This window comes from Anabrus simplex, chromosome 1 (genome assembly GCF_040414725.1).
Source record: "Anabrus simplex isolate iqAnaSimp1 chromosome 1, ASM4041472v1, whole genome shotgun sequence".
In the NCBI taxonomy this organism is placed as follows: Eukaryota; Metazoa; Arthropoda; class Insecta; order Orthoptera; family Tettigoniidae; genus Anabrus; species Anabrus simplex.
In genome coordinates, this window is record NC_090265.1 from 192961777 (window position 1) to 192984386 (window position 22610).

The 22610-nt window shown below is 38.2% G+C and overlaps 1 protein-coding gene across 1 annotated transcript in view; it reads left to right on the top strand.

The window, feature by feature from the left end:
* Myo95E (Myosin 95E) overlaps positions 1–22610 on the top strand; it is a 503326-nt gene that overhangs the window by 206396 nt on the left and 274320 nt on the right. Inside the window, exon 8 of the mRNA XM_067140340.2 lies at positions 4860–4966. Within this exon, the coding sequence (XP_066996441.1) occupies positions 4860–4966 (107 nt within the window). The remainder of the gene's footprint in view (positions 1–4859; positions 4967–22610) is intronic.

Consider the following 22610-nt stretch of genomic DNA (forward strand, 5'->3'; position numbering starts at 1 on the left):
ATGTACAATCATGCCTCCCAAATTTCATTTATCTAGCACAACTCCTTCTTGGTGCAGAGCTTTCATTTTCTGCCAGTGTATTAAACTACAGGACAGTTTGGATCAAAATGACTCAACAGGCTGGTGGATGGTATGCCAGAAAAAGGTATAATCATATATCACTGCAAGGGGATTTTTAGATTTGCATACATTATACAAACTGAGAAACTACTCTTGAGTGGATATTCATTCATTTGTCTATTAGCGAGCATCAGGCACAGCAGATATGTTACATTACGTGCTTCATGTCCATTTTTGTGTTAAATGTCATGAAATTTTTAGTGCCTAGGTGATGGAAAACTACGTTTTGATGTATATAGGCTATCAACACTTCAAAGGATATCAATTTGGCAATTTTGTACTGCTTCTGTAATTTGCTAATGAAAATACCTAGTATTGAATTTCATGGACACTGAGGAAATTTAATGTCATATAATGTTGTGAATTTTTTAAACTTCTTTCCATGTTGTTTGTGTGACAGAACATTGCAATTATCTTACTATCACTACCATATTCTATGAAAGAAACATGTATATATTTTCTCTATATGATATATTTTCTCTATATAACATAGCATATCTTTTGATGGTTTGCTCATTTGTACCTGGTGAATCAGCTGCACCTATTTTTCTTTAGCATATCTTTTGCTCGTTTGTACCTGGTGAATCAGCTGCACCTATTTTTCTTTAGCATATCTTTTGCTCGTTTGTACCTGGTGAATCAGGTGCACCTATTTTTTCTTGAGCATATGCAACAGGTAGTAATTAAATGTCCCTTAGTCATATCTTACAGCAGTTTTATGTACACCTAGACTGATGTAGGCTTTCTCGTACAATGGAAATACGATACAAGAATCAGTAAGTGAGGCTTATTTTAAAAACACTGTATACTTTAATGTAGTGCGGAGTCCACTTCTGTAACCGGCTTCATGAAATGTTACTCTGTTCTACAACCTATATGCACCTCTATAGCTGTCACTGGAGAATTGCCCATCTTATTGGTCCAAGAAGAAATTTTCTTTTAAGAGGAAAGGTGGGCACTGTATCATGAAGGACATGATAGGTTAGGATGAATTACAGACATGTCGATTTTTTTAAAGTCTCTCATCACATCAAAACTGATACAAAAGGTTTTCTTTTTTTTTCAAATTATGGTATAAACTATGACATGTAAATGGTACACACCAGACATGATAGCTTGTGCCATATAATTTCTCCTGTTAGAATGTTCAATAAAAGTTTTAAAACCAGGCCATAAGGCTTAACTTACTAGCAAAATTTCAAAGGGAGGACTGTGGTCTCCTAGTGAATCTGGAATTATCCCAATGGACTCTCATTTAAATACCCTTGCATGTCACACTGACTCAGATTTAAATCCCAGTGGAGAAGCTGTTTGTGCAGCACAAGAGAAAATAGATTGCAAAAAGAGAACTATACAAGACATTAACCTGAAATTTTGTCAGTAGGTGAATGAGTACATGTACTTACCTAAAATGTTTTTGACCGAGCTCGATAGCTGCAGTCGCTTAAGTGCGGCCAGTATCCAGTATTTGGGAGATAGTAGGTTCGAACCCCACTGTCGGCAGCCCTGAAAATGGTTTTCCGTGGTTTCTCATTTTCACACCAGGCAAATGCTGGGGCTGTACCTTAATTAAGGCCACGGTCTATTCCTTCCCACTCCTAGCCCTTCCTTGTCCCATCGTCGCCATAAGACCTATCTGTGTCGGTGCGACGTAAAGCAAATAGAAAAAAAAAGAAATCTTTCTGTGTGCTAAATTTCAAAGCAATCAGGGAGATGTAATGGAATTTGGCACTTCTTACACTGTCTCGTTGTCTCACTTCTTCTGTTTTGAGCACACAAAACATCACGTAGAGGGATTCTTTTTTTTTTTTCAGTACTAGGAATGAGCATGGGAAAATGAGCCCAGTTTCTAGCTTGTAGCCTAAGAGGGATTACGCTAGGTGAAGATCGTCCCCTGACCTTGTAATCAGGCAGTTGCACGGTCGCATGTTAAATAAATGTTGTGAATAAAATCTATACAACACGTAATTAGTATTGAATAGGTTGAACCTTATAAATAACTCATCTCTGCAAGTAACTGTGTCACTACAGCCACACAAAAGTTTGTGTAGTTGGGTTTCCTGTGCTCCAACTGTGAAAAAGTACAGTACACTACAAAGGAATTGAAGATAGAAAATTATTTTTCTATACCCTTTGACAGCTGGCCTCATGATGGGGAAAAAGGGCTGTGACCTGGTCTTGTAAATCTACTCCCTTCATCCTAACTTGGTACCCAAGACCCAGTCTTTTTAAGTTATTTTTTTACTTCTTACCATGGCACTTGTCTGTGCATTATCCTAAGCTTTCCCATTGGTGTAGTATTTGCTGTTGTGTGTTTTGAAGAAAGGAAATGAACATCTATGTTATCCTTCCACCTGGGGCACAAAATGTTGTTGGACGACCACGTTTGATATTCACCTCTTTGCAGTACTTTAGATGAAATATCAGGTTGCATGTTTTTTCTGTTGGGCCTGACAGCTCCTACAATATTTGTTTACTTTTCATTAACCCTTGTACAAAGGTTTTATGCATGGCTAGTGAGTCTTGGTGGGTGTGCTATTTACCAACTGATGAGCCCAACTTAGCACACTGGGACAAAACACTGGCAACCAGGAATGAGTTAACTGGAAAATTTATAATGTCCAATAACGGACCATTTTTATTGGTATTATAAATTTACTCATTCGGGACAAATATTACAGGTTCCCTGTGGGAATCAACTTCTATATCATCATAAGTGGTATGTTACGAGCTGTCAGTGGAGAGATGTCGTGGAATGACATAAGTAGATGAATAAGTTTGAGTTCTCAGTTCAGTATGGAACCATAATGAAATTTATAACATTAAAAGTTTGAGTGGTGTCTTTAAAAATAGGAAATATCACAATATGCAGATAAAGTTGGAATTCAAGAGAAAAAATTGGGGCAGATATTCGTTTATAGGAAGGGAAGTTAGAGATTGGAGTAACTTACCAACGGAGATGTTCAATAAATTTACAATTTCTTTGAAATCATTAAAAAAAAGGCTAGGAAAACAACAGATAGGGAATCTGCCACCTGGGCAACTGCCGTAAATGCAGATCAGGATGGATGGACGGGTGAGCAGATGGATGGATGGATGGATGGATGGATGGATGGATGGATGGATGGATGGATGGATGGATGGATGGATGGACGGATGGACAGACGGTCCCAAGAAATAGAGGCAGCTGAGTCACCCAGTGTAGTAACAGAAATTTCATACAAGGGATAATAATCATAATGGCAGATAGTTATTTACAGAAGTTTATTTACTAAATTGACTTTTTGACTTTCTTGCTGATTTTCTATTCAACATATCTAACTCTAAAATAAGATCTGTCTCCAACTTTGCCTCTTCAGGTAGAATATTGTTTTGTTTTTTTTGTTTTTTTTAAATGAGAACTATTATCTCTTTTATCCTTCTTATTAGAGTCGTTTATATTGTAAATAATACAACACAACAGTTACTTCTTAACAAAGGAAAAATGTAAATTACTGTAAAACAGGGTGAAAATATATTCTATTCACTGCAGTTAGATCGCAATTAAAATTTGAAATTCCAAAAATGGCTGTCACGGCTGCAGATCTTAAAATCTTGGAAATAGAACCAGCTTTTGGGTAGTTAGGCCACATGCATTTACAGAGTTTTGCCCAGACATGCCATTTGGTCTAACCACCCAAAAGCTGGTTCTATTCCTGAGATTTTTAAAATTTGAAAAGTTTTCAATTCCACTTTGATTATGTTAGATCCACAAATTAATTGATCTTTTGTTCATATTTTTACCTATTACATCCTGGGTCAGGTTGGTGGTGCCCTTAGGTCTTGCAGATGTTACAGTGATATCCATGCATTGCCAGAGTTCACAAAATGTTGGAGCTCTTGATTTGTGCCTCTCCATGATTGGTTCATTATGGCCTCTGCTGAATAAAATTCCAACCAAATATCCTTATGTTTTCTTCTGTGTGGTAATCTCATCCAATGAAATGTAGCCAGTAGGTCAATATTTCATTTGTAAATCTTTAATTAGGAATGTCTTCAAAAAAAAAAAAAGAGGGTTAGATATTTTTATTTGTTGGCAGAGTTAAGAAAGGAAGTTGTTGGAAGTGAAGTAACATTTACTTTGTCTTTCTGGAAAATGAACAGACATTGCTCAAAGTTTTGTATTAGGATATTGATTTTAGAGTTCATCCCAGAACCTTCTTGGATTCAGCATGAAAATTGTAATATTGTATTTAGATACAGATAGGGTCAAAATGGTGTTAACTATAGACATAAAAGTGAAGAGTAGTATTTAATATGTTCATATGAGAGTAAAAATATTATAACTGAACAATTCTGCAACTGAAGTCATTGTTGGCAACAAAAGTTACTTGACTTGTGTGTTTACTTCACAAGTGCTGCACACATGAGAAAAATCAGTTGACAATGGCAATTACCATTATTGTAGACCAATTCAGCTAGAACTCAAAACAGTGATCAGCTATTGGACTGTTGTTACAGTGCTGCACCAACATTTCCTATTGTTAAAGAATAGGTAAATAATTGGATTCACACCACCTGATTGGATTCACACCATTTTATGGTACTTCATGATACCCTAAATCTTATGTTAAGCAGTTGACCCTGTTCAGCCATTTACATGTTACAGATTGATTACCTTCCTGTTGTGAAGGATATTTCTTAAGTATAACTTACCTATATATTTATAAAATGATAAAGTGCTTAAAATATGCCTACAGAATCACTGAAACTACAGAGAAACTTAGACAACTATGCCTTCCTGCGTACAACCAGATCACACTGTCTGGAGACTCTGGATGATAAACGAGACTTCCAGGTGACAAAGGTAAGAATGACTGTCACAAGAGAAAGTGTGCTGAATATGTTTTGTAAGGAACTTATTTTAAAAATTATTGTGATGTATGATTTGAAATAGATCTTTCTTTGTATGCATTATATAGTCAGGCAATGAATTTTTCTGAAACTTACCAATAAAATCACCCTGTAAACAAAATCTTGACTGTGTCACTCCTCTTTTCCAGGCTGTATTTTTTAACCTGGAATGTTTTTCTGTTGTCCTTGTGCAGACAAAAATATGATGTTAGTGCTTAAATGTATTGTTCTTTCACCTAAAACATAGCAAGAAGAGCTGGAAAATGATTTCTTACACAGCATCCTTTTATCATTTCATATTTTTAGGAAATCTTCTGATTTAGATTAACTTAAAATAAGAAAAGATTAAGTTTTGAAACAAACTCTCTATAAACTATAACCATTTTTTCTTCTAAAGATGTGGAGTAAAGTTCTGTGTGAAACATAAAGAGTTCCACCTTGTTTTCTTGACACGGCATGAGCCGAAAAGCTCATGTCCTGTCTACAAGTACGGGCTGTGAAAGCATGAATGTTAACATTATAACCATTTTATTCTTATTCTAATATGAAGGTAATCCCAAAAATAAGGTCTCCTATTTTTTTATAAATACACTAGCAAATATCCGCAGCTTTGCTCGCGTGGATTTCGTAATTTGATCAGAATAATCGTTCCTCGGCATTGTACTAAGAGACTATCTGAAAATTCCAAAAGTATAAAATCTCACCCAAAAATTGAGTTTCATTTACCCCAGAAATTCTTTGTAAACCATGTTTGTGGTATTACCTTTTGGGGCTAAGACAACCATGTGACATAGAACCGTACATGTGAGAAACAATCTTATCTCAAGTCAAAAAATAAATACATGTTTCTATATTTTTAAAGGAGATTTCAAATACCTATTCCCACATCTGCAACATCTTCAGTTTTTGAGATATACATATAAGTATCCCCATAAAAAGAATTCAACCCCTTGATCAGTCCTTCCCCTACCCCCATCTAAGTGTATTTTCCGAAAACAAAAATACATGTTTCCTTATTTTTAAAGGAGATTCCAAATATCAATTTTCACATCTGTAACATTTTCAGTTTTTAAGATATGAGTATCCTCATAAAAAATAATTTAACTACTTTTCACTACTTTTCACCCCCTGTTAAGTGCCCTCTCTGTATTTTTAGAGGACTTTCCAAATACCAAGTTTCTTGTCTCTAGCATGTTAAGTTTTTGACATATAATGTAAAATGAAATGGCGTATGGCTTTTAGTGCCAGGAGATCCCAGGATGGGTTCGGCTCGCCAGGTGCAGGTCTTTTGATTTTGCACCAATACGCGATGTGTGCATCGTGATACACTCAGCCCCCATGCCAGGGAAATTAACCAATGACAGTTAAAATTACTGACCCTGCCAGGAATCAAACCCGGGACCCCTGTGACCAAAGGCCAGCATGCTAATCATTTAGCCATAGAGCCAGACGACATATATTGTAGATATACCGGTACTCATTTTAATAATTCACCCGCTTTTCCAATTCTTTTCAGCCCCTCAATTGGATTTTCTGAAAGCAAACAGAAATACGTATTTCAGTATTTTTTAAAGGATATTGAAATACCAGTTTTCATGCCTGTACATCTGTAACACCTTCAGTTTTTGAAAGAAATGTATACTCATAAGAATTATTCAACTTCTTCTTCCTCACTTCTTTCCACCCCTCTTCTGCCTTAAGTGTACTTTTCGAAAACAAAAAATACGTGTTCCTTTATTTAGAAAGGAAATTCAAAATACCAACTTTCATGTCTGTAACAGCTTCAGTTTTTAAGATAAAGTATCCTCATAAACATATTTCAACTCTTTATTTACTTATGTTCAACCCCACAACCCTTACAAAAAAAAAAACAAATGCGTGTTTCTGTATTTTTAAAGAAGATTCCAAATACTAATTTTCACGACTGTAACATCTTCAGTTTTTGAGATATAATTATACTCATGAAAGAAATTCAACTCCTTTTTTTACCCACCTTCCTACCTGTTGATTCCCCCACCACAAAAGTGCACGTTTCTTTATTTTTAAAGGAGATTCCAAATACCTATTTTCACGTCTGTAACCTTCAGTTTTGAGATATAATTTCCTCCAGAAAAGTATTCCTTTTTTTTATTTCCTTTCACACTCCCCACTCAAGTGAATTTTCCAAAAACAAACAGTACTCATTTCTTTAAAAGAGCTTCCAAATACCAATTATCACTTCTGTAACATCTTCAGTTTTTGAGATATATGTATCCTCGTAAAAGGAATTCATCTCCGTTTTCATCCCCCCTCTACCAAGTTGATTTTCCCCCGCCCGCAAATGCGTGTTTGCGGGTTTCCTTATTTTTAAAGCAGATTCCAAATACCAGTTCTTATGTTTTTAACATTTTTAGATTTGTTTGGTATGTATATATACATTCTCATACAAATAATTCAACTAATTTTTCAATCCTTCCACCCCCCCCCCCACCCCTCCACGTTAAGTGTCTTTTGCGAAAACCAAAGAATACGTGTTTCCTTATTTTCAGAGGAGATACCAAATACCAATTTTCATGTCTGCAACATGTTAAGTTTTTGAGATATACTGTAGATACACTAATTTTAAAAATTCACCCTCTTTTTGAGTTCCCCTTAAGTGGATTTTCCGAAAAAAATATTTATGTTTCTTTACTTTTACAGGAAATTCCAAATACCAGTTTTCAAATCTGTAATATGTTTTGTGTCTGAGATAATTTACAGATATAGTCTTTTCAAAATTCACCCCGTTTGTCACTCCTGTTCACCCCCTATTAATCGGATTATCCAAAAATACAAAAATACATGTTTCTTTATTTTCAAAGGAGATTCCAAATTTCAATTTTCTTTTCTGTAACATCTTCAGTTTTTGAGATATAAGTCTCCTCATAAAAGGTGTTCAACCCCTTTTCCCCCATTTTTCACCCCCCTCAATGAGATTTTTCAAAAACAAAAAATACGTGTTTCTTTATTTTTAAAGGAGATTCCAATACCAATTTTTTCATCTTTAAACTTTTAAGTTTTTGAGATATAGATATCCTCATTTTAAATATTCACCCCCTTTTTCACCCCCTTAGCGACGGAATATCCAAAAATCCTCCCTTAGCGAGCACCTACATTTTAATATGAATGTATCCCCAAAATTTCATTTCTTTATGTCCGGTAGTTTTGGCTCGGCGATGATGAATCAGTCAGTCAGTCAGTTGTCAGGACAAGTTATTTTATATAATACTAGCAAATGTACCCGTGCTTCGCTACGGTATTCTACATTGTATACGGATATCGACGTAAAGACTGTGCGTGCAGTAAATGAGATTGTTTTAAAATTGCATGTCTCTTAGCCTTATCCGAGAAATAGCATGGGGAGGTCCCCATACGTTGTTTCCAATGTAAAGTGAGGGTTGCGGAGTTGTGATGATAACGGCAGGCTCACTTGCCTACTACCATTATCAATCGAGTTGGCAAGTTTACATTATAATTGCAGTCCCCATTGCCTACTGTGCGGTCACAATTGATTTGGGGAGTTTAAGTTACAATGGCAGACCCATTTCCTACTTTAAGACAGATTACAGTTGAGGAGTTTTTATTATAATAGCAGGCAACTTCCCTACTACCAGTCAAAATTGAGTTGTGCAGTTATCATTATAATGACAGGCCCTTTTTACTGCTACCAGCCAGCTTACTGCCAGTCACACAGAATTAGTGAGTTTACATGAAAATAGCAGGCCATTATGCCTAATGCTAGTCAAATTTTAGATTGGAACATTTGTTTATAATGGCGGACATCCTTGCCTAGAGCCAAACACAATAGGGTAGGGTACTTACGAACAAAACTGCATGATCCCTTGACTTCTGCAAGACAAATCGAGAAGTGAATTATTCATTAAAATGGCAGGCCCTCCTTACTAATGCCAGTTACACAGGAGTTGGAGAAGGACCCCATTCCTACTGCCAGCAGTCAAAGTTGGTGTAGGGAGTACTGATTACATTAGCAGACACACCCTTTCTCGATCGCTACAAATCGACATCAATGAATATATATAGATGGACATACGAAAGTATATGCATGTTTACAATATTGCAGACCTTCATTTACAGATTAACTGCTGCTAAACACTACGTCATATTGACAAAGGATTGTACCGTAAGGCACAGTATTTAGCGATCTAAATGGCTGGTCCTATGATATTTTATCGCATCTCATCTATTCATGGGTCAGATTGAGTCAGAAACGTTGAATAGGTTGAAAGTTGTGTAAGGTTATCTTACATTGCATTACTTTTCGGATAATTATGTGATATAGCATTTGGCTCACATATGAGTACTTGGTGGGCCAATGTTCGTGTAGAGTTTGATCATACTATCTTTCCTGTAAGTGATTGAAAGTATGAATTATATAGGTAAAGAGTCCAAATTTACTTACAATCGAGAGATAAAGACGAATCTAACGTATAAGCGATACAGATACGACAAAAAGTCATAAGACCAAGGTTGAAGATCACTCCTAATTCAACGAAGATTGTGCCATCCGTTATGTGATAGGACTTCCTGTTTATCCAACAAAATACCTCGAAACAAAGGTCTGCACCATCATTAAAATTGCTTCCATATTTCGAAATTCTTCAAGGATAAAAAATGAAAAAATTAAAATTCTGTGAAGTTTTTCGTTCGTTACAGGCTGAAACGTATAATTTTGCCAAATTTCAATTTTCTTGCTTGTCTGGCAGATTATGCTGCAATCTGGATTTTGGGTGAGGGGGTAAAAATTATGACTTTCAGGAAATTAAACCAAAAAATATGCAGACGATCATTATTACCCCTCAAACGGGTATCTGTATGAAAATTTCATCAAAATAGTCAATGTACAGACATGATTTATCTAGATAGATAAGGAATCTGCTCCACGTACAACACATTTTGGGTACGTCCGCTGGACTTAACCTGCAAAACCAACCGTTCATGATTTATCACTTATTAATCCTCCTGTCGGAAAATTCACATGAGAACAAAAGTTTTAGAAATGGATTTCCATTACGGATTGTAGATTTCGATTAATTTCGGATGTGCATATTTTGAGGAAGCGCAAAATCACGGTTCTGGTTTTGGATAAACCCCCAGTAAATTTAGGTATTCAGAAATAATATTGGCCCTAAAACCTACACAAGGACAGGTGGATTCTAAATATCAAGTTTGGTAGAAATATATTCAGTAGTTTTCAAGTTATAAAAACTCATACAATCAAACCGACAAACAGACACCAAAGTTAAGAAATGTGCAGATGGTCATTATTACAACTGAAACGGATAACTGTACAGAAATTCCGCCAAAATAGCCAATGTATAGACAGACGGTCGTTGCGATTATATTTATATAGATGACAGATAAGCATCGGCACGTTTGAAAGTGCAAACCTTCATTTCGAGATTTACTGCTCCTAAATGGTACATCATACCAACAAACGGTTTGCACCCTCAGACGTCCCTTTTATCGCTCTACATGTTTGGTGTTAAAACATTTTCTCGTATCTCACATATTTATGGGTTTGATTGAGTTACGATATTTGAATGGGGTGAAATTTGGGTATATTTTCATCATTTTACATTATTTTTCACATACTTATGTGGAAGCTAGAATCATGAAATTGGGTTCGCATATAGCCATTGGTTTTGTCAATGTGCTTGCCAAATTCGACTACTCTACCTTTCCTATAAGTGTGTCAAACTAAGTAATACACATGTAAAAAGCACAAAATTTACGAACCATCAAAATATACAGCCAAATCTACCCTATAGGGAGAGAGAGAGAGACGAGAAAATATCACAGGACCAAAGTTGTAGATCACTCGAAATTGAACGGAGATCGTGCCATCCGTTTTGTGATAGGACTTACCGTTTAGCCGCGAAATACCTCGAAACGAAGGTCTGCACCGTCATAAAATTGCCTATATTTCGATATTATTCGGCATAAAAAGTGAATTATTTAAAGACCTTGGAAGTTTTCCATAGGCTACCGGCTAAAACGTATAAATTTGCTTAATTTCAATTTTTCAGCTCGTGTGGCAGATTGTGAGGCAATCTTGATTTTGGGCGAGAGGGGTGGGGTTAAAATTTAGGAGTTCCAGGAAACTATAGCTAAAAAATATGCAGGTGGTCATTATTACCCCTTAAACGGAAAGCTGTACGAAAATTTCGCCAAAATAGTCAATGCACATACATGATTTATCTAGATAGATAAGGAATCTGCTCCACGTATAACACCTTTTGGGCTGTGTCCGCTAGACTTAGCCTGAAAACCGACCTTTCATGTTATCTCCCTTATTAATCCTCCCGTTGAAAAATGCACATGAGAAAAAGAAATTAGAATTGGATTTCCACACAGTTTGATCGATTTACAGTCAGGTTGGTCTTGTACTTTATATATTGTGGGAGAGTAAAAATCACCATTTCGGTCCCCTATAAAACCCCAGTCCATTCCGGGAATTTGAAATGGTATAAACCTTAAAACCTTCCCTTGGAGGGGTGGATGCTAAATATAAAGTTTGGTTCAAATATCTCAGTAGTTTTCAAGTTGTAAGAAATACGCTTTACGCGCACCCGCTCTGGCGTTAAGTCCGGTGGGACTTGTACCGAAAAACGGTCCGTTAATGATATCTCCGTTATTAATCCTGGTATCGAAATGATGCACATGAGAAAAAAAGGTTTAGAAATTAATTTCCATGAAGGCAGGTAGATTTCCATTAAGTTCGGTTGTGTATACTTTGAGGGAGTGCAAAATCACGGTTTTGGTTTTGTATAAACCCCCAATTAGTTCAGGGATTTAGAAACAATATTTGCCCTAAAACCTACCCAAGGACAGGTGGATTCTAAATATGAACTTTGGTGGAAATATATCCAGTAGTTTTCAAGTTATAGGAAGACAGACAGACAAACAAACAAACTAACTAACTAACTAACTAACTAACTAACTAACAGACACCAAGGAAACCTACCCTTGGACAGATGGATGCTATATATAAAGTTTGGTTCAAATATCTTCAGTAGTTTTCAAGTAGTAAAAAATGCGCTTTACACGCACCCGCTCTTGCGTTAAGTCCGCTGGGATTTGTACCGAAAAACGGTCCGTTAATGATATCTCCCTTATTAAATCCTGTTATCGAAATGATGCACATGAGAAAAAAAGGTTTAGAAATTAATTTTCATTAAGGCAGGTAGATTTCCATTAAGTTCGGTTATGTATACTTTAAGGGAGTGCAATATCTCGGTTTCGGTTTCGTAAAAATCCCCACTCAGTTCAGGGATTTAGAAACGATATTTGTGCTAAAACCTACCCAAGGACAGGTGGATTCTAAATATGAAGTTTGGTGGAAATATATCCAGTAGTTTTCAAGTTATAGAAGGACAGACAAACAGACAAACAAACAAACAGACACCAAAGCTAAAAATGATGCAGATGGTCATTATTACACCTGAAACGGATAACTGTACGGAAATTTCGCCAAAATAATCAATGTACAGACACACGGTCGTTACGATTTTATTTATATAGATACATAGACCTGTTTATTTCTACAATGGTTTACATCATTTTACAGCTTGAACATTTAGCTGTTTTTCCATAATCACCATTTCGGTCGATGCATTTTTGTAGACGCTGTGACAGTTTTTGAATGCCCATGTCATACTAGTTCGCCACCATGCTGTTCAGGAAGTTGTGAACCTCATCTTTAACCTCGTTGTCGGTGCTGAATCGCTTTCCATCCAAATGTTCTTTCAACTTAGCGAACAAGTGATAGTCACTGGGTGCCATGTTGGGACTATAGGTGTTCCACTGAAACTGTTGCAGGAGAGCAACGGTTTGTCGGGCGATGTGCGGGCGAGCGTTGTCATGGAGAATGTTTACGCGCTTGCTCAACATTCCTCTTGTCCGGTTCTGAATTGCCCGTCTGAGTTTTTTCAGGGTCTCACAGTACCTGTTAGCATTAATTGTGGTCCCAGCGGGCATAAAGTCAACCAACAATACCCCTTTTCAGTCCCAAAACACAGTTGTCTTGATTTTACTGGCAAACTGAGTTTGCTTGAATTTCCGCGGCTTTGGTGAAGAGGGATGCCACCACTGGCGTGATTGTTGCTTGGTCTCAGGTGTAAAGTGGTACGCCCAGGTTTCGTCACCCATGACAATTGAGTCCAAAAAGTTGTCCTGTTTGGCTGGAAAGCGTTGAAGAAATGCGCAGGAAGAATCAACTCGTTGCCACATGTGGTCTTCAGTCAGCATGCTTGCACACACCTTCCGGTATTTCAACTCTTCCAGTACAATTCTGTGAGTGGCGCTTCGGGAAACCTCAGGAACCAAAGTGCAGAGATCATCCAGGGTGATCCGCCGATCTTCACGCATAATTTGCTCAACCTTTACGACTGTCTTGATGGAAATTGACAGTCTCCCTCTCCTTTGTTCGTCGTGAATTTCAGTCCAACCGGCTGGAAACTCTTTACACCACTTGCGAACATTTTTTACATCCATGCACAACTCACCATACACTTCCATCAATCGGTGATGGATTTCAATCAGTTCAGTACCTTTTGCGTTCACAAACCGAATAACTGCACGCACTTTGCACTTAGCAAACGGGAGCTCCATTCTCAATGGCTGCCAAGCCAAAACTGAGTGCCTCAGCGCAGCGTGCGCATGGTTATATGTGACCACGGTAAACACTCTTCACAATATTGTGACCAACAACCACACAAACAGAGTTCTGTATTTATAAAAATAGGAGAACTTATTTTTGGCATTACCCCATAGTTGTATTCTTGGATATTGAGAAGGCATATGGTCACATAACCCCATAAGCATGCATCGGAATGTCTGAGCTGTAAAACTCAATTTAAATAGCTGTATTGAGAAACAAGAAGCTGTGTGCTAATTCAAGAAGGCAGATCAAGTTGTTTTGAAACTAAGAGCAGACTTGTCTATTACCACTTCTCTTCATTACTACTGTATAATGGATGAGGTAATAACAGCAGTAAAAAGGAAGGATTAAACAACAGATGTGCTTGTATTTTCTGGTATAAAATAGTAAACATAAAAAGGAAGGATCAAACAAAATGTGCTTGTATTTGACGATGCTATGCAGTGAGACAGAAGCAGTAAACTAGATCTTTAGAAAGAAAAATTTGAAGGAATGGGACGGATTCATTAATCAAACTAAAACAGTTGGTTTGGTGATGAGTTGAATCCTGAAGCATTCCACATAAGTGCAAAATAAAGAAGTAGATATTATTAATAACTTCAAATAATTAGGGAGCTTTGTTTCTTCTGACATTTTCACAAACCAAGAAATAGACAATAGGAGACAAGCTGCATCAAAACATTATCACTCCATTTGTCAACTTAAATGGAGTTCCTCCCTGCTTATCTCCAAAAGTCAAGAAGAAACAAAATAAGGTATAATAATGTCCAGCAACAACTTGGACTGGACAGGAGATCCACCTCGTGAAGAGTTTATATACAAGCAAATGACACCAAACCTGGACTTCACTACCTCCGTCAGTGGACAAAGTCAAATCTCCCAACAGACTGACCAACCACCTGTTCACCTTGTGGCAAAACAAGAATGTCAGAAAGTCATATCACCCGGTGATTGACGGAGAGTGATAAGGACATAAAGGAACTGAGGTTGACAGCCTTACAAAAAAAAAAAAACATTAAAATAAATTCACTTTATTTTACTGAGTGAAAGTGGTACAAAACTGCTTCATTTTTTATACAGTCTCCTTTACATTCATTGCAAGTCCTTTTGACTGCTCTTAAAATTATTATATGGATGGATGGATACATTCTTGATACACACAATTCCTCATTATTATCATTTAGCCTCTGTTTCTGTACATTGCTTTATGAGTTTCAATATTGATTTACACTGTCATCAGAAACATGTCACTTTGAATATGGATTAAGTCCTGGATTTTCTTTTGAGGGGGTATGGTGAGGAAACCTACCAGGTGTTGTCTTCCCAAAGTCTGCTACAGTCCACTCCGTGATGCACTCCGTGACGCATTATCTGGGCATGAGAGGCTTTTACCTTGGTTGTTGCATCCCCTATGATACCATGCTTTACGGGTTACTGTTTCTACGGCTGTAATAGAATAATTTAAAACTCATCAGTACTCAGCCTATGTGAGGCATCATTATAATTTGAATACGGTATAAATCAAGGAATTACACCGAACTTGTTATGCTGATAGTTATGAAATGAATTAGCGTATGGCTTTTAGTGCCGGGAGTGTTCAAGGACATGTTCATCTCACCAGGTGCAGGTCTTTTGATTTGACACCTGTAGGCAACCTGCGCATCGTGATGAGAATGAAATGATGATGAAGACGACGTATACACCCAGCCCCTGTGCCAGTGAAATTAACCGACGGTGGTCACAGGACTCCTGTGACCAACGGCCAGCACGCTAAACATTTAGCCATGCAGCTGGATGCTGATAGTTATAATAATACTAATATCAACTTACCTTCAGCCTGAACAATCCAGTTTTTAGCATGATCCGAATCACTGCTTTCCGAGTTATCACTTCATTGGTAGCAGTCTTTGAATGCAGTTTATCTTCTTTGATCCTTTATATCTGGACCACATACTACATCAAACATAGGCCTATCCTCAAGAATGTCTGCAATAGACTCAGCAACTGATGGTGTATGGGACACGTTTACTGTATTGTGACAAGCTGACAAAAGACAACTCTACTGGAGACGCAGCAGAAATAACGCTCATACAATTCGTAATAAATCCGAGTTCCGTTGTTGAGTTTTTAACATTACTGTTGTTGACAGGTTGATTATGAGCAGATAATCATATCTCAACAAGAGATGTGTGTTATAATACATTTTATTATGATAATTAACACAGCGATCAAAATGACCGCTCCAGCAGTAGTAGATATGCCCGTTACTAATGCCCCATCCATTAATGCAAAATTAATTACATTTAATATGGGTTTTCCTGACCACTAATCAGGAAAAGTCCCTGCAGCTCAATATCCTACAATAAAAACTGTAGTCAAAATTGAGTTTGGAAAATGTGTAGCGGTCCTCAGGTGGTTCTAGTGTTAAGTAAAATGGGTTACAGTTTTCTCCACTTCAAAACAGATGCTTGTTGGTATAAAACTGAGTCTTCCATCTTGTTGATACATTATCTCTTATGGACTATTGTTGTTTTGGATAGACCAGGTGAGAACATATATGTGCTTTAATTGTGAGCTGTTAATGATGGACTGTGTGGTAGTATGGGAGGTCTAAAATGAAAGATGAAAAAGTAATGTTAAAGAATGTCTATTGAGTGTTCAAGGTGAGTGAGAATTATTTGCGTGACTTATTCTCTCGCTTCCCGGGCTGGTTGCTTGTAGTTCTTTTGGAGGCATGCTGCGTACTATACCTCGTTCAGTGAGTGCTAATGTTTGGAGCAATAAAGGGGAGGGTAGGAGGGATAGAGGGGAGGTTTTGAGGGGTAGATTGGGTGAAAGAGGATGTGTCCTGAGGGGTTCTGAGTGGGTGTTTTTGTTGTTGTTTAACCAAATACTGATTTTTAAGTAATGGAATAATTGCATCATTCATTAAAATTGTGACTTGGATTGACATATTGATCTATATCTACGTAAAATTCTTCAATGATGTTGAGCAAAGTGCCTTTCGAAGTTATTTCAAGAATTTTCATGTGGCCTTCGGAATTGGAAAATTTAAGTTATGAGTCGACCATGTTGTCCTATAGAGCAGAACTGGTTGTATTTAACTGCATTAATATGTTCAGATTAATGAGTGATAACTCTTCTACTAGTTTGTCCAACATAACTTGCCTCACAGTTGATATATTCCATTCTGTATACACCTAAATGGTTGTATTTATTACTTTAGTTGACGGGTTTGGTATTGTGAAAAAGGGTTGAATTGTTGCAGGAAGTTTAGTAGGCTATTCTTAGATTACATCTTTTGAATAAATATATATATAGTGAATATATTGAAAGTAAATGTTACATAATCTTTCTTGGATTTGTCTTCCCTAATTAGTTTGGATTTTGGTTGATGTTTGATTTTTTTAATGATTTTATTTATTGATTCCCTACTATATTTGGCTATTGTGTGAATCGTGTTTTATTTGTTTATTTAAGTCTTCAGTGGATAGGGGAATATTGAAAGCTCTATGGATCATGCTATGATGAGCTGCCTTTTTGTGAGCATTTTGGTGAGTGGAGTCGTGTTTTATGGTGTTTGATGTTTGGGTTGGCTTTCTGTATGTATTGAAAGTAAAGTAGTTTCCATGTCTGGTAACAGATACCGGTATGTCTAAATAATTTAAGGTGTGATCTTTTTCTGTCTCCATTGTAAACTTTATGTGTTGGTCCATTTCGTTAATTTGATCTAAAATATTATTGCTATTGGTGAATCGTCTGTCTATTATGGCGAATATATCATCAACAAATCTGCACTAAAAGAATATACTATCGGGCGAGTTGGCCATGTAGTTAGGAGCGCGCGGCTGTGAGCTTGCGTCCGGGAGATAGTGGGTTCGAATCCCACTGTCTGCAGCCCTGAAGATGGTTTTCCATGGTTTCCCATTTTCACACCAAGCAAATGCTGGGGCTGTACCTTAATTAAGGCCACGGCCGCTTCCTTCCAACTCCTAGGCCTTTCCTATCCCATTGTCGCCATAAGACCTATCTGTGTTGGTGCGATGTAAAGCCACCAGCAAAAAAAAAAAAAAAAAAAAAAAAAAGGAATATACTATCGATTTTACTGATTTTTGAGTGTTCAAGGTAGTCTAGATAAATTTTGGCTAAAATTTCTGAGGCCAGAACTCCATTGGAAGCCCATGCTGTTTATAAATATCGTATAAACCTGAATATCACCCAAATATTGGTTCTAAATCTTGGGTGCGGGTCGTATTCAAGCCGCTCATTCTTGTAAATATCTACTACGTTTACATGGAGTATTGAAATACGTAGGTGGATCAAAAGGTTAGTTGCACTAACGCGCCGAAGCAGCGCGCTGTGTGTCGCAAACGTGGGCACAGCGGAGAAAGGGACAGACACTGCCCACACGTCTGTTAGGCAGGTCGCTGTGGTGTCTCGTCTAGTATTGTGTGAATAGTGGCCAAATGCAATGGCGCATCAAATGGACGTTCACTCCAAATATGAGGTGCGTGCGACAATCCGATTCCTATGGGCCAAAAGGAAGAATTGCATGGACTTTCATCGTGAAATTAGTGTTGTGTATGGGGAGTGGGCCATTTCCCGGCAAGGTATCGTAAAGTGGTGTCAGCAATTCGAAGCCGGATGCACGGATATCACGAACAACCATCGCAAAGGGAAGGCCCGCAATGTCCAGGACCCGTGCAAAGGTCAACAGTGTGAATGCGATCATTAGACAGAACCGGCGCATTAAACTGGGAGAAATTGCAACACAGCTGAACATGTCGTATGGCAGTGTGTTCGCCATTGTTCACAAGGACCTTGGATATCGTAAGCTGTGTCAAAGATGGGTCCCACGTCTTTTCACCGATTAGCACAAGTTTCCAATCCTCCCTGGCATTTTTGCAATGCTATGCCGCAGACGGCAACGGGTTTCTGCAGCGAATCGTCACAGGCGACGAAATATGGGTCCACCACTTCACCCCCGAAACGAAGTGAACATCAATGGAATGGGTGCACCCCTCATCACCACAATGAAAGAAGGCCAAAGTTCAACCTTCAGCCAGTAAGGTTATGGCAACAGTGTTCTTTGACATTGAGGGTTTGCTGCACGTGGATTTCATGCCAAAAGGAATGACGATCAACGCGGCGTCGTATTGTCAAACGTTGCACCGGTTGCATAAAGCGATTAAAGAGAAGCGCCAGAGGAAACTGAGCACCGGTGTGATTTTGTTGCACGATAACGCAACACCTCACAAGGCCCGCCAAACGAGAGAACTGCTGCAGCGTTTCAAGTGGGAGGTCTGGCAACATCCACCCTACAGTCCTGACCTAACGCTATGTGACTTTCATCTGTTCGGTAAGCTCAAAACGGAGATCGTGGTCGACGTTTCCAGACTGATGAAGAGGTGAAGGCCGCTGTCTCTGAGTGGTTGCAGAATGCTGGAGGAAATTTCTATGCATCCGGCATCGACAAGTTGGTTGTGTGTTCGCAGAAAGGTTTGGAGTCTTTTGGAAACTATGTAGAAAAGTGACGTTACAGTGTATGTCATTATAGTCATGTTGCTGTTGTATAGGTGGTGTAATAAATGGCCATAACTGGGAAGTGCAACTTATTTTCTGATTTGCCCTCGTAGATTTAAATACGGTTACCATACTCAATATACCACATGTAAATGGGCATTCAGGTCTTATTGTGTTTTAGGTGCATTCTAGAAAACAATATTGATTTTTCTCAATACGGTTACAGTGGCATGTAAACGCGAAATGTAAGGTAATGAAATACGATAAATCAAAGAATATGGGTAAATATGCTGTAAATATGAAAGCCGCTGCTGTGGATGCTCGATCGTCATTTGTTTCACAAGTGTTGCTGGCATGCTGGGTGCACGAATAGCTGATCTCACGAGATATTGTACTTTGCGAGAGTCGAGACTGTTGGTTGTGGAAGTCTACCTCGCTCACATTCAAGTTCCGTATCTTTCCCATGAAAGTGCTGTCTCGATAGTAAGCTATGTATTCTAAATGGTATCTGTGGTCATTTACTGTGCGTGAGAAACTTTTGTGCATTTGTAAGCGAAGCTGAAATATACGGAAATTGTGCTGTTGGCAGAAAGTACGATATTGATGAGCCTTGTATTCATGGTTGGTGGAAGAAGAAGAAGATGGCGATCGCAGAGCGTTCCGCGGGTGGAGTGCAGTGTTTCCGGAAATTTAAGAACGACTCCACGAATTTGTGACAGAAAAACCTGAGTTAGGATATGGTGTTTCAAGTGAAATGTGTCAATTGAAAGCACTAGAGATCTCAAAAGAACTCAAAACACAGGATTTTACTGCAAGCTGCGGATGGATCCGAAACTTTTATCGGAGAAAGAGATTGTGCATTCACAGCGTCTCCCTGGGGCCTATGAAGAAAAATTAACGGCCTTTCAGCGTCACATTATTCATTTTAGGAAGCTAAATTCTTATTTGCTGTCGCAAATTGGGAATGCTGACCAGACACCTATCTACTTTGAAAGCCGTTGGAAAAGACAGTGGATACGAAGGGTTCTAAAAGTGTAACCATCAGAACAGGTGGTAATGAAAAGTAACAATGCACGGTAATGTTGTGCGTATTAGCGGATGGAACCAAACTCCCTCCATACATGGTTCTAAAAAGGAAAACACTTCCAAAAGGAAACTTGCCGTCCGATGTTATTGTTAGAACACATGAGTCTGGCTGGATGGACAGTGCATTAGTTGAGCACTGGGTGAAGTGCGTTTGGCAACGTCGCCCAGGAGCTTTGTTACAAAAACGAAACATGCTTGTGTTGGACAGTTACTGAGGGCATGCAACTGATGCCGTAAAAGATATGTTGAGGAAAGGAAAAACCGATCTTACGATAATTCCCAGAGGACTCACTTCTATTCTACATGTGTGCGTAAACTGGCCTTTCAAAACTGCAATGAAAGTTGTACACCGAATGGATGTCTGATGGTGATCACGCGTTAACACCAACCAGACAAGTGAAGAGGCCTGAAGTGGGACTAATATACAGCTGGATCAAGACCACATGGGCGCGCATTCCCAATGTTCTAGTGTCCAAAAGCTTTAAGAAATGTGGAATTTCAAATTCAGTGGACGGTAGTGAGAACAACTATTTGTAGAAAGATGCCAGCGACATAAGTTCCTATGGTGAAACTTCAGATGACGACGGTGAATTGTGAATGATCTGAGTATTGGACCGAGTTTTTTTACGATTTTTATGATGATTTTATTAATTGTAAGCTGTTTGAATTTATATTTGTGGTATATTTGAAGAAAATTAAATAGGTATGTAAGTTATTTGATTTTTTATATTTTTCCATATTTTACCGTCTCAAATTTAGGGTGCAGGTCTTATTTGGTGGCAGGTGGTATTCGGGATTATGCGGTAGTGTTGTGAAAGCTGAAATAATTGTTATTGCGGGCAAACTTTAGTAGTTTCATGAATTTTTGTATTTTTAAGATACTTAAATTGCCTTGTTTTTCAAATTCACTTCTATTAGATCTATTGTCTTCTGTGTGAGAATATTAGGGTACATATTGGTAATGTCATAGAATACTAGAGAATGATAATGTGGGGGGAAAAAAATAACAGTTCATAATACAATAGAGTTCTGCAGAATTACCAAAGACCTAGTCTACAGAGAACTAATTCTTCTTCTGGGAGAAATGCTGTGTGCCACAACAGACAATTGCCTCGAGGACACTTCAGACTGCATAGTCAGACTCCACCGACAAATGAGTTAACTGCATCCTCTGCCAGCATCATGACATGATCAACACTCCACCTTCATCTTCAGGGACTTGAACACTTGTACTCATGGCTATCTACATAATGACACAGTCCATGGTGCTGTACTACCTACATACACTAGCCCACATCAAGTATTAGACCGAAGCAATAGGACATCGACTGTGTAGATACAAGACAAGTCTGTCCACTTCAGCATTGATCGGATAAAATCTGCCTTCCTCCTGGCTGATGTTACATCCTTACCCGGCCGGACATAATACCACTCAGGATCATCACATCAGCCCAGAGAACACACTCCATGATGACACAGCCTCAGTATCGCCAGCACCTAAATACTTCACCTTCCCACGACAAGGAACCTACAACTTGCTCCGGCCAAAGAGTTAGGTTCCCAGACTACTTTCAACCATAACCACCTTCACTCTGCGGGAGGGGGCTGGTGTGGTAGCATCACAACAGCGCTAGTATTCCTCAACCGCAAGAGTGCACCAGGTGACAGCACCATGGAAGGGCAAGTAGTTTCCATGACTATCGTTAGGTGCTAAACATATCAGATAACACTTCCTTGCTAAGACTAACATAGAGACTCAGAAAGGTAAATAGACTGCACATACCTGTACTCCAAATAATAAAGCAGTAAAGTTTGTTTAAAAATTAACGTTGCATTTAATATGTGTACATGTAAGTAAGAGATCATTACATTTACCACAAGGACATTATTAATGATCAGAATAATATAGCAAATTGAATTCATTATTACCTCCTTATTGCTGGTTTATTAGCAATGAATTCAAGTGATTCAAACCTTGTGTATACACAAGAATTATTATTGGATGATAGAGGTGATGTTTACAGTTTCTTTTCGACGATGGGATAGTAAAGGCCTAGGAGTTGGAAGGAAGTGGCCATAGCCTGAATTAAGGTACAGCCCCACCATTTTCCTGGTGTGAAAATGGGAAACCACAGAAAACCATCTTCAGGGCTGCCAACAGTGGGATTCGAACCCACTATCTCCCGGATGCAAGCTCATAGCTGTGCACCTCTAACCACACTGCCAACTTGCTCAGGGTTTATGGTTTAGGTTATAAGCTGTGGGTTGCTGACTTTCTATTCAACATACC